This window comes from Macrobrachium nipponense, chromosome 10 (assembly GCF_015104395.2).
Source record: "Macrobrachium nipponense isolate FS-2020 chromosome 10, ASM1510439v2, whole genome shotgun sequence".
Lineage (NCBI taxonomy): Eukaryota > Metazoa > Arthropoda > Malacostraca > Decapoda > Palaemonidae > Macrobrachium > Macrobrachium nipponense.
The window spans coordinates 50,363,165-50,376,525 of record NC_087204.1 but is presented as its reverse complement, the minus strand read 5'-3'; the positions used below and the strand labels follow the sequence as shown (position 1 = coordinate 50,376,525).

The 13,361-nt window shown below is 41.1% G+C and overlaps 1 protein-coding gene across 6 annotated transcripts in view; it reads left to right on the top strand.

Moving 5' to 3' along the window:
- The window catches only part of LOC135223611 (protein eva-1 homolog C-like), a 391,840-nt gene that overhangs the window by 294,034 nt on the left and 84,445 nt on the right, over positions 1-13,361 (top strand). For all 6 annotated transcript variants that reach the window (XM_064262216.1, XM_064262213.1, XM_064262217.1 and 3 more), the window contains exon 10: positions 12,962-13,350. In XM_064262216.1, the coding sequence (XP_064118286.1) occupies positions 12,962-13,155 (194 nt within the window). In that variant the 3' untranslated portion in view covers positions 13,156-13,350. The remainder of the gene's footprint in view (positions 1-12,961; positions 13,351-13,361) is intronic.

Sequence of the window (13,361 nt, the reverse complement as noted above, 5' to 3'; positions counted from 1 at the left end):
CCAAGCCAACCAGAGACCTAAACCTGTGGTGGCCAGGCAGAGATATTCGAATTGGCAGCTATAGGTCGACAGATCTAAAGTGATAGATCGCTTACCTCCTTGAGGAAAATCCTGTTGCCACTTCTATCTTAACCTTTAAATCATCCCCTTCTTAAGTCCTCAGTCATCACACAGCGAGGCAATATTTGGGACAGTACTTAATGAAACTGACCATATAAATCCTAATCCGTAAACATGATCCCCATTCTATTTGGTTATCACTTTTGAGACTTTATTTTTTGTTATATTTGTTATGACTTATACTGTAAAATTTTGCATATATACATATTTTATTTGATGATCTTTTTCATTAAAAGTAATAAAAATCGGTAATTACCATTCATTATGTCTTATGACATTTTCTTATAAACTTGTCCGTAGAGTAACTTCTATTTATTCGTTTTTTTTATTATTTGAATTTTCCAGCTGCCATACTATCCATTTCCTAAACAAGTTTTTGCATTTCATTGCTCTTTATTTTGGGTTTTCCCCTCATTTTAATTCAAGTTATGATTTACTTGAATTTCATTTCCCTTTTCATAGTATATTTTGTCTTTCAAACCACACAGTATTCTGCCTTATTCTCTTTTGACTGCAGTTTGATTGATCTCCATTCTATTTGGTTATTACTTTTAAGGCTGTAATATTCTCTCATGTTTTTATAATTTATACCTTTTAAGTTTTGCATTATTACATAGAATTTTATCTGAAAATGTTTTTCATTTAAAGTACAAAAAATTGGGCATTACCATTCATTAGTTCTTATGACATTTTCTAAAAACATATATGACATACAGATATGAAAACATATTAGTGTAAAAAATGATTTATTATAACTCACAAATCTAATGCATGTAAGAATTTTTTACTTTTTATAAGGTGGTTGCGCATAAACTCATCATTGGGAGGGAAATAATTTATTGACAATAATTATCACAGGAATTGTAATAATATGATTTTAAACAAAATGTGCATTACGAAGAATCTTGGTCGTCAGATGATCTTAGTTCAGTAACGAACAAGTCAATATATTTATAAATACAGATATCCTTTGCAGCATTGGCTGTTTGCAAGTTTTTGGAATGCTTAACTGCATTTGCCCAGTTTTCAGCTGTCACTGATTGAATTGCTTCTCTGCCATTGATGTCCGTTGTCTCGTGCCATTCTGTCTATAACATAATCATTTCTAATTTCATACAACAGTGATTTAACCATTTCCAGTAATTCACACTTGTTCAAATTATCACTTAGGTTTGCACGCTTATTCTTTAGACACACCTTCATACTTCTTTTTTTCTCTGCCATTGTCAGAGGTTTGTCAATTCTTACAGAATGATATGAGACATTATCCAAATTAAGGATAGACAATGGCAGTATATTTGGAAGAAATTGATGCTTGAACCATTCTTCAAACATTTTAGAATTCATTTGATGATGGTAATCATTTTTAGATTCAAACACTAATTCTGCATTTAGTACAAGTCCTTCCTTAGAGCCAGCATGCAGAATTATGAGTCTTTTTCCGTTTCCAGTAGGTGGTTTCAATCCCGTTGCTTTTTTTTGAATTCTTATCCATCCAGCAATAATTCACTATAGTTTTCATTTACCCAAGTTTTGCCTATGTATATCAATGAATCACTCCCCTTCTCTCAAATCATTTTCATTTTCCTTAGAAATTTTGTCCTTGCGCTAACCACATCAGGCCGTTCCTTAAGAATGATTTTCCGTCCACTCTTCCATATTTAAAACCCATTTCTTTTAAGTTATGCACAGATTCCTTGCGTCCACTAAATTCCGTATTTTCTTTAAATTCACATAAGATTTTATCAAGATTAGGTTTTTCTTCTCTGACATAGAAATTGAGAACAATACTTCGCAAAGTACATTTATCAAAGTCGTCTTATGTTTGTCACAGGTTTTGACTTTTTCCGTTTTGAAACAACTATCACGTTTATAAATGCGATATCTCATTTTATTTACAAATAAAATTATAATCACAATATGTGAACACTCTAGTTCAGCAAAACATGCTAAAAACTTTAAACTACCCATGTATTGATTCATGCGTTATAAAGTAAGGTATTCAAAACTGGATACTGGTAGATGTGGCAAATAAAAGAACAATCTTTCAGTTTAAATCTGTTGAACTATAATCCTCGATAGAGGAGAAACAATACTAAGATGAACAGAATCTCTGAGAGAAGGCAGTACTCTGCCCCTCGCTTGACTCCTTATACTGAGTTGCCTGGTAATACATTCCATATTGGAACGAGTTCGGCTTAAAACCATCGAGCGCAAAACAGATGCTCTCGAGCATCTGCATTTGAACCAAAATGGGAGGGAAAGAAACCCTTTTGTTTGGTGATAATGCAAATGTTGTGGTGTTGTTGGCAAACAATACCACTAGTCATCTCAAAATCAAAACTGGAAACTCTTGGGAGGCCCAAAAGGCTGTCCCGAGTTTCAGGTTAATTAAGAGAAGGTACTATTCATCTCAGTTACATACCAGAAGAATTAACTTACAGATATGCGCCTATTACTTGGACAGTGCAACTGATAACAGACGACTTGCCCGAGTGTTTGGAAATTACAGAAAACCATAACACTCTGAGAGTGCCAGAAATTTCAAGGAATTCGAAAATTCAGCGATAATCCTGGGTATTGTATAATAACAATTATTGGGAATTCTTGTCTTGCCTGAGTGTTTTCAGATCATAGAAGACCAAAATACTCGGAGTGTGCTAGAAATTCCAATGAATTTAAGCTTTCTGCGAGACTCCCAAATTTTGTCAAACGATCATCTGGGAGGGGTCCCTCCTGGACTCTTGTAGAATCGAGGAGGAACAGGCATATAAACCAGTCCTTTATGGAAGCATTTAAGGCTGGAATGCGAGTAAAATTCAACAGAATATGCAGTCAAGGCTCCCAAAATGCAAGAACCCATAGGGGACTGCAAATGGAAATCCATCCGAAATTGGTATTGGCCTGCAGAAGCGATCCGACATTGACCACATTAATTGAAATATTGAAATGAAGCATACTCTTATGCAGCCAGTTCCAATCTTAGGTGATTAATTCATCATAATCCTGCATGTCAAATGTTAATAACATTGAGAGATTAGGCCTACACATCAATTTCTTATATTTTGAGCCAATGGCAGGGCATGGGCCCACTCGTCAATTTCTTATATTTTGAGGCAATGGCAGGGCATAGGCCTAGACATCAAATTATTAGATTTTGAGGCAATGACAGGGCATAGGCCTACATGTCAATTTCTTATATTTTGAGGCAATGACAGGGCATAATCCTACTCGTCAATTTCTTATGTTTTGAAGCAATGATAGGGCATAGGCCTCAGGTTTGTAGCTATAAAAAATACAAATTGTCTTAGAAAATTTGTCATTTGTTCATACGCGAAAAAACCTTGGGTCTTAACAATAGGATAGACTTATACTTGGAAGGTTGGAAGGATGAAATAACTTCCAGAGAGGACTGATGCCCGTGAGAAGCTAGATACATTGATATCTAACCACCCAGACACTGAGCGACATACAATAATATATGGGAGAATCATTGCATAGGGAACTAAAGAGAAACTTTGACTGTCCAATAACAAACCAACACACCAGGGTTTGTTACCACTCCCTACTCCCCCTTGCCAAGGAGTAGAGCATATGCTACCGAATAGAAAGTTGGTTATTTGCATACCAAACGGACAGACTATCGGTATGACTACCTTACTCACCTGTATCAAATCAGTCCAGCGAATGACGTGTCTATTCCTCAACCCGCCTGAAGGAAGAAGGAAAGGTACAAAAAGAGACCAGCCAGCTCACTCATGCTCTCATCCACACAATCATCTTAGGTAAGACACAAATATCCCCTGTTATGGGCAATGATGAGTTCCACAATCTGTTGGGTAGCCACCACAAGACCCAGGGAAAACGTGTCCATAGATCTGTGGGCAACATCCTTAAGATAGAAAGAGGTGAACGTGGACTGTTGTAACCAAGTACCAGCGCTCAACACTCAATGTACAGCCAAGTTCTTTTTGAAAGCCAGAGAGGGACCAATACCCCTAACGTCAAGCACTCCAGCCTGCACAGACATGGCGGTGGAATCATCAAGAATCAAGTATGCCTGTCTGATGACTTCCCGTATCCAAAAAACGATAGTATTCTTCGACACCTCTTTCTTTGAGCATCCCATGCTAACAAAAAGTCTGCAGCAGCCTGGTCTAAGGAGCCATGTCCTATTAGAATAGCAACGCAGAGCCCTGACAGGACACAACAAAAGCTCTTGAGCATCACTGCCCACAAAGTCATTCAGTATGGAATGGAAAAGGAGGTGAACCTATCATTGTACGCAGAGGGATTCTGGGTCTTGGCCACAAATTCTGGTACAAATTCGAAGGACACTGACCCCCAACCCCTGGTGTGCTTCACATCATAGCTCAGACCATGCAACTCCCCCACTCTCTTTGAAGATGCCAAGGCCAGGAGGAAACCCATCTTGACCTTCAAGTCCCTGTCAAACGAACGACGCAAAGGTTCATATTGACCCTTGTTGAAACTTCTCAGAACCAAGGAAACATCCCACGTCAGAGGCTTGAGCTCCCTAGGAGAACTCAATTGCTCAAACCCCTTAAATAGCAAGGAAAGTTCCCAGGATGAGATGTTGATACCTCTAAGACGTAAACGTTTCTCATCTCTGAGGAAGGTAAAAAAAAGTTTGCTATGTACTGAATAGAGGTTCTGAGTGGAGAAAAACCCCGCTTGCGACAGCAATCACAGTAAAGCGCCCATTTGCCTTGGTAAACTGCAGAGGTCGACCTTCTGAGACTGCTGTACATATGGCCTGCTTTCCTCTGAGAAAAGCCTCTCGCTCGGAGGAGATACTTGATAGCCTCCAACCGTGAAGAGACAGGGATTCTACAGACTGGTGGAACCTTTCAGCATGCAGCTGACAAAAGAGATGCTGCCAAGGGGAAATTTCCCTCTGAACCTCCGACAACAACGACAGCAGATCTGTAAACCATTCCGCCTGAGGTCACAGAGGGGCTACCAAAGTCATATTGAGACTCGTGAACTTCAGCCTGTTCAGGACTTCATGGATCAAACAAAATGGAGGGAAGGCATACACCTCCAGGTTGTCCCAGGGATATTGGCACGCATTCTCCCAGAGTGAAGCGAAGGAATTTGCAAGGTGACTGATGGATTGGAACCTGGAAGTAAATTTTGCTTAGGTCTACCATAAGCATGAAATTGGACTTCCTGATGGCTGCTAGACAGGATGTTTCCATCTTGAACACAGTCTTTCTGATAAAAAAAATACTTTTGAGGGAAGACAGGTTTATGACCGGTCCTCAATCCCCTGATGCCTTTGCCACTCAAAAAATCCAGCTGCAGAACCTGGGTATTAATCCTTCATGATCTTCACAGCTTTTTTTTAAATCATTATTTTTATTTCTTGCCTTTGGTGGAATGGACAGTCGGTGAGAAGGGCAAGAAATTCTAAGGGAACTAGATATCCCACCAGCAGAATATCTACTACCCAGGTTTCTACTCCTTCCTGCTGCCAATTGCCCAATAGCTTGCCAAGCACCCCCACCAACTGCAATGAGTGGAGAGGGGTTCCCCCTCTATCCCTGCTTCTGCCTCCTCTCCTGACTCTGGTAGGACATAGCTGAATTGCCTGCTTAGGAGGTGCAGGTAAGGCTGGTGGGCCCCATGAGGACCTGCCGTGGCTTGAGATCTCTTATGGCCCCCATACACTAAACGATTGTTGTTATCAACCCACACACACACTATTCATACAGTATGAACGATCTCTGCACTGATTTCAGTCTGAACAAAGATTTTGTCTCGAGAAGACATGGCCTCATCTCTAGAAGAGATGCACACAATAGCATTATATCAGCAGACAAACCCATACATTGAACGATCTGGGTATGACAGACTTTTAAGTCGCAAGCCAGCAACCTGATCGTGACAAATTCCCACTGAGATCGTTCAGACACGAAGTTCTGCCCACTTTTGCAGTCAGACAAGCCCATACACAGTGTTTTTGTGAACGATACAGACAAGTCTTCAGACAATCGTTCAGTGTATGGGGGCTTTTAGGTAAAGTGTTAGTGGCAGTCTGTGATCCTCCCAAAAGAACTGAGGCTAACTAGAGACTAACTAGAGACAAAGCAATAGAAGAATGAGGAATAAAATCTTCCTAAAAAGACGACACAACGAGAGGCATTCTGGTGAAGGAGAGAAAGAACTGGAATGAATGGCAATACGTATCTGAAGCCATTGGAGGCACAAAGTCTTCCCATGATGGAACAGCCAATTTCCTCTTGTTCTTCCTACCAAAATACTTCCATTGCTACGGAAACCAATCATGACACTCTGAACAAGGGTTACTTACTTTGCAATTTTTTTTATCTATCTGCTACAAATCAATGAGGATCAGTATCAAGAGGGGCCAGAATGAAAATAAGGGTTGTTACCTACCCCAGGACGTTTCCCCTGAGGCCTAGCCTTTTTAGATGATTCATGGGTTTGCATCTCGAATACAAATACTGACAAAATAACGCATCTACAGATATTCAAAAATATGCGAAAGAAACATGCAAAAACCCCACATTTTTAAAGTAAACTGTATTTTTCCTAACTAAACAAACCTGAGGTCCTTTACATTAGGAATTACTTTCAGCTGAGCTGGAAACAGCCGTTGACTTTCAAACAAGTTTGTTAGGCAGTTACCTACCGTACATGGATGTAAACAGTCCAGTTTGCCTTTCAGCCCACGTGTCAGATTGAGGGGTGGCATGAGGTGGGCATAAAATGTAATGTAAAGGTTTGTATAGTTAAGAAACAGAGTTTACTTTTAAAAGTTTGGTTAGTTTCTACACTATACAAATTAGGAAGACTCCCTGGTTGGAGAGAGGAATCTGAGCGAGTCTCTTCAAACTGATTGAAGTTCATCACACCTGAGATTCTCTTCCAAGTCAATAAAGTGAAGAAGAAAACTCTGCCTCTGAAAATTGATCGGGATGTAGTAAACACATCATCAATTTTCAGACTTCTGGGCCTTCTCAAATGAGGGAGGAAAACAAAACCTCATACTAAAATAGACTAGGATAAACCTTAAGAGTTGGAGATAATAAGGCAAATCAAGTACAGGAAGTCCCAGGTTATTGGTGGGGGTTCCGTTATGATGGCTTGATGAAATCTGGGACAAAATAGAGCGTAACTGATCCCCATCCCAGTGAGTGTTTAACATTGAAGGACTTCTAAATCCATGCAGTTCTACTACTTTCTTTGCCAATGCCAGGGCAAGCAGGAAGACAATCTTGAGGCTCAGATCCCTATCTGATGAATCTTGTAAAGGCTTGTAAGGTGCACAAGTCAGGCTCCTCAAAACGAGAGTTACATCCCACTCAGGGGGCCTGAGATCCCTAACGACACCAACCACAAGAGACTGCCCACTTTCTCTGGTATACTGCAGCAGAGGACTGTCTGAGGTATCCAGGCATCTCTGTTGCTGCGCAGCACAAAAAGCCTTTTGCTCACAAGAGATGCTGGATGACCGCTAGCCATGAACACACAGGGACTGCGCTGCCTGGTGGTACTGTTGTACATAGGGTTGACATGGAAGGTTGGACCAGGGAGGAGTCTCTCTCAGTGCCTCAGAGAGCAGAGCTAGCACATCGGGATACCAAACAGCCACGACCAGAATCATCCTGAGATTGATCACCCTGGAAATCAACAAAACAGAGGGAAAGCCAAGACGTCGAGGGTCCCATGGGTGCTGAATTGCATCCTCCACAGCGACCCATGTGTCTGGCACGATGGAACTTAAGACTTGAAGTTTTCTGTTGTGCAGGATAGCGAACAGATCTATGACTGGATGCCTCCACAGATAACACAACCTCTGTGATGTCCAAGTGAAGAGACAATTCCATCACTATCGCTTGATTCTGGTGGTTGAGTTTGTCTGCCACTACATTCCTCTTCCCCGGATTGTATTGGTTGACAGCTCTACTGAATAGGCAACCACCCATTTGTGCACCTGCATTGCCAACTGGTGAAGCGGAAGGGATACGAGACTCCCCTGCTTGTTGATGTATGCCACTACTGTGGTGTTGTCGCTCATCAACACCAGTGTCCCATCACTTAATCCAAAACTCTTGAAGCTCCAGGATATTGATGTGAAGGTGCTTGTTGTCTCGCTTCTACACTCCTGAAATCAGCAACGCCTCCAGGTGTGTGCCCATCCCTCAGTTGATGCATCCAAGAACAGAAGCAAGTCTGGAGGGGAGAGTATACAGGCATACTTCTAATAAGAGGCTCCTGTTCCGCCACCAGTCTAGATCGTCTCACCTCTTCCGAGAGAGGGATAAGAAAGGATTGAGGATCTCAAAACTGCTCCTCTCCTTCAGTCTCCACTGGAGAGAATGAAGGTGGAGCTGCCTACAAGGGACCAGCTTCTTCAAGGATGGGAGGTGACCAATGACGACCTTATATTGCTGAGCTGGCTGCTCCTGTCGAGACAGGAACAGCTGCGCTACCTTCCTGAACCTGCTGATACGAGGGTCTGAGGGGAAGACTTGCTGCTGCCATATGTATCAGCATGCCCAGGTACTTTGTCCTTTGCTAGGGGGCGAGATCGGTCTTCTCGAGATTTATTAAGATCCCTAGATTGCAGTAAAACTTGGAGCCAATTCCTGTCCTCCTGCTCACCAGGACGAGCCAATCATCAAGATACCTTAACAGATGTATCCCTTGCAAACGGACCCCGGCTGAAACTAGGGTGAACACTCGCATGAACACCTGGGGAGCGGTCGTGAGCCTGAAACAGAGCGCTTTGAATCCCATCTCCTCGAGGATAAAGCAAAGATATTTGTGGGAGAATGGATGGATGAGTACAGGCAGTCCCCAAGATACTGGCAATCCGGTTTTATGGCAGTTTGTCTAGTGATGAAAATTGGGAATTTCAGTTATTGGCGCAATACATACCTAACAGAGCCACCATTAACCAGAAATCACGGGTTTTCAGTTACCAGCAATTTTCACTTATCAAGCTGTCAGAGCAGAACCCCCACCGATAACCGGCGACTACCTGTACAGGTAGTGTTTAAGTTATGATAGTTCTTCTTACGATAATCCAATTTTATTATGGGGTTTGCAATTATTACTGATATGACAATGTTCTGAAAATATTTCAAAATTTCGCTTGTAGCGGGTACCAGCAGCAGTGTACCTACAATCAGGGAGTGTGAGAGCCCAAATTACAATAGCCTAACTTTATCCCATCTAGATAATAAGGTAAAAAACCACAAAAGAGAATTATGAAAGTATTGTTTTAACATTACAGTATATTCATTTCATAAAATGTGTACATCAATGAACAACCGAACGAGAAACAACGTTTTGCTAAGTACAACCGAATTGGATAACATAACATCCATTTGGCTCATATTTCAACCATCATATAATAGTAAACAATTACTGTAGTTATGTTATAAATGACATCATGTAGAATAGGACTGATATATTTTTATTTAATAACTTTGTTCGCTATAGATAAAGATCAGCAAGGAAACACACTGTTAAATTCAAACCAAGCTGTAGCTGAAGCTGAGTAAATCAAGTTGTAGCTGAAGCTGAGAACACTTTTAGAGCTGCTAATGGCTATTATCGTGCCTCAGCAACAAGGATAAAACTCCTGTACACTTATGCCATCAAACACAACCATAGATAAAATTGAGAGAGAATCATTTTAATCAAAACATCAGGTCTTGAATGAACATATTTTACTGTTGTTTTCACGCCGACAAAAGATAAATAATGTAACAGAAAAGCTTGTACTACGATGAAATCAATAAACATGCCCACAACGCCATCTGTTAACGAAAAAAATAATTTAGCTCATGAGACGTATTAAATACACATTTCGACTTGAAAACACGTATAAAAAAATTACCTTATCTCACATAAGTAAAAGTATTTAGGCATTCTTTTATGCTAACTAAAAGCAAAGTAATTCGCTCCAAATTGAGTTAAATACGATGAAATAAACTCGTAAGCTGATTACATTGACTGCCTTGTTACTATTTTGTGATACAATAATATGAGAATATATACAATATTACGTATTAGATACAGTAATGTATATCTTTAAAAGATTCATGTAAAAAATGCAATTTCGTTATGTTATTATTTCATAAATATACGTAGCCATCAGCAGCCTGACATCGCTCAATTATGCCGATGTCAGTCCGAATCTGATTTCCGTTTTGTGTCCAAATTTTTTTCTACAGATATATCATAGTCAGAATGAATTGAACCTCCAGAATTGGCTTATATTAATAAATTACTATATCATATATGTAGTATACAGTATACTGTAGGCTAGGCTGCTGTATTCGTATGTATACAATATACCATGATATCGCCATCATCATTGTATATGCAAGGCTAACTTGTTAATGTTATTCAATTTCTCTTTGTACTGAATTATCATAAGCCAATATGCTATGCATTAAACCTAGAGAATTAGCTGAAATTAATACTAACTATGCCATATATGTACAAACTTTACTGTGTAGTGTAGGCTAGGCTGTATTCGAGACACGATTTTTCCAACAAACGACATGTTTTTTGGAACATAGCCCCATTGTAAGTAGGAGAATACCTGTATTTGGAAATATGCATCCTTCAAGTCCACCGTAAACATGAAGTAGTTCTCCCTGATGGAGGTGAGCATCGTGCATGACATCTCCATTGTGAACTGAGTCTGGTGAACAAATTTGCTCAAGAGAGATAGGTCTATGACCAGTCTCCAACCTGAAAAGCTGTGAAAGCCTGGGGACCAATCTGACACAACTTCCAGTGCTCTTGCTCAGTGCTCTTGCTCAGCATGGCTTGAACTTCTTGCCTGAGGCCTGAATGTGAGATCCTTCAACAAACCAGGAATGTAAGTTAGGAGTCGGACCAGAGAGTTGGTGAGTGTAAAAGACCCAACGGAGTGTAGATAACCCTCCCAAAGGACATCCACTACCCAGGTCTTGGCTCCATATCGCTGCCAAGTTGCCCAATGGCTCAACAGGCAACCCCCCCACCAATGGCAGCAGCTGGAGAGGAACACCACCCCTAGCATTTCCCATTCATCTTCCCCTTGCCCCCTTTTCTGGACTGGAAAGCAGGCTGAAAGGGGGCACAACTGCACGCCCTTTCCGATGGAAGAAAGCTGGGTCTTCCCACAGATGCCCTTTGAAGCCTGGGTCTTCTTAGGGGCCAAGAAAAGGCTAACCTGACCTGAGGACCCAGCCAGGGACATTGGCCTTCGTAGCCTAACTCTGAGGAGAAAACTCATCAGAGTTCCCCCTTCTGCCTCTAGAGTAAAGCCCTAGGAGGGCAAGGGGACAGGTGAGGAGGATCAGCACTCCCATCTGTCCTGCCAACAGACTTAGCAGGAGGGGTGGGCCGCACAGTCATCAACCTGCAGTGATGACAAGACAGGTCCTAGGCGAAATGCTCTCATAAGGAGAGCAAAGCTTAGGAGAGCGGAGAGGTTCTCACAAACCGTGCTGAGCCAGGATTGGGCATGGTCAAATATGAAACCTCACAAGAAGACTGTATGGGAGACCTCCTCTCTGTCTCTCCAGGTGTTCGGACCAGAATGGGAACCTGACTGAACATTGGTGGTAGTGCCAGCAGGAGGAACAGATACCTGCACATCTCGGCACTTTATCTCGCCCTGTGCCTGAACTGGGATGGTGAAAAGTCTCTCTGGCACTGATTTGGGATACTCGAGACTCCATAGAGACTTGAGTACTTGGTGTGACTTGCGAACAAGCACCTGACAGCACCAGTCTTAGAAGCAGACTCTTAGAACTGGCGACAAGAGCACAAACCTCATCAAAAGTGGAGTCACGGAACACTCGTGTCCCCTGCAAAGAAGGTACAGATGGCGTAAGGATCAGCAACAACATACGAGCAGAAAATTACCACACTTCTTACTGCCAACCCCAGGACACACGCTCAGGAAGGCAGTTTTTACACACAGGCTTGTATGATTTGTGGGTTTGCATGGCTTTTAAAAAAATTTTAAAAATAAACAAACGAACACACAGGCAGTCCCCAATTATCAGCGGACTCAGTTAAGGTGATCCGGTTTTATCGGGATTGTCTGGCGCCATAAAATTGACGATTTATGGTGCTGTAACGCACAGAGTTTCGCTATTAGAAAAGGTTATGGCACCATGACATGCCTAAAGGAGGTGCCATTAACCAGATATCAGCACCATAAATCACCAGGTTTTGATTCATGGCAGTTTTTGCTTATCAGCACCTTGCAGAGAACAACCCCCCCCCCCCCCCCCCCCCCATAACCAGGGACTGTCTGTATATCCACAACAACAACAATGAAAAGTTCCCATCGGAAAAAAACTGCTCAACAACAAACAGGTCAAAGCAAAGGAACGCACATCTGCATTGCGCAATTGCCGAAAGCATATTAGGCCCACCTCCCAGATGGTAGGTAACTGCCTAAGTTCATCGGCCATTTCCAGCTCCACTGAAAGTATTTCCTAATGTAAAGGACTGATGGTTTGTATATCATGTAGTAACAAACCAGAAAGCCAAGGTGAAGAATGAACAGGAAGTGTGAGAAAAAAAACTGGCTTCTAAGCTAGAAAGGGCAGCGCTAGTCTTGTATGAAGATGGTTTGAGAGATCTTGTTCTATTTTTAAACTGGATCCAGCTTGCACTTAGATTTTCCCCATACATAAAGACCAAAGGTTTGTTTCGTGTAAGAACAAATTTAGATAATATACATGGAAAATACATAGTGTTTATTGGTTGAAGTTTTGAGGAAGATATATTCGCACAAAAAATATAAATGTTTTCTCTGTTGTCTTTGCAGATATTGATGACATAGATGGTGATCTTGACATGTCTGGTGCTTTAGGTTCTTCACTTGGAAGATCACCATCACCACAGCAGCCTACACAAGAAATAGTTTGTTACAATACAACAAGGCCAATTAGGCGCCAAGACAGTGACACAAATCCAAGGAGCTTAAGTAGAACCAATAATAATCAACTGTTTTATAGTTAGTTTTTCATACCTGTATGGAATACTATGTGTACAGTATAATTATTTTCAAAGTTATTTATACATAACAAATAGACAGTATAAACATTACATGTATTACCATGGCATTTCTTTGAATTGTTTTATTATGTTCTATAGGTGTGTGTTTGTGTACATTTAATGTAATAAGTACTTTATACTTTACAACCAAATATTAAGGTAAATATTGC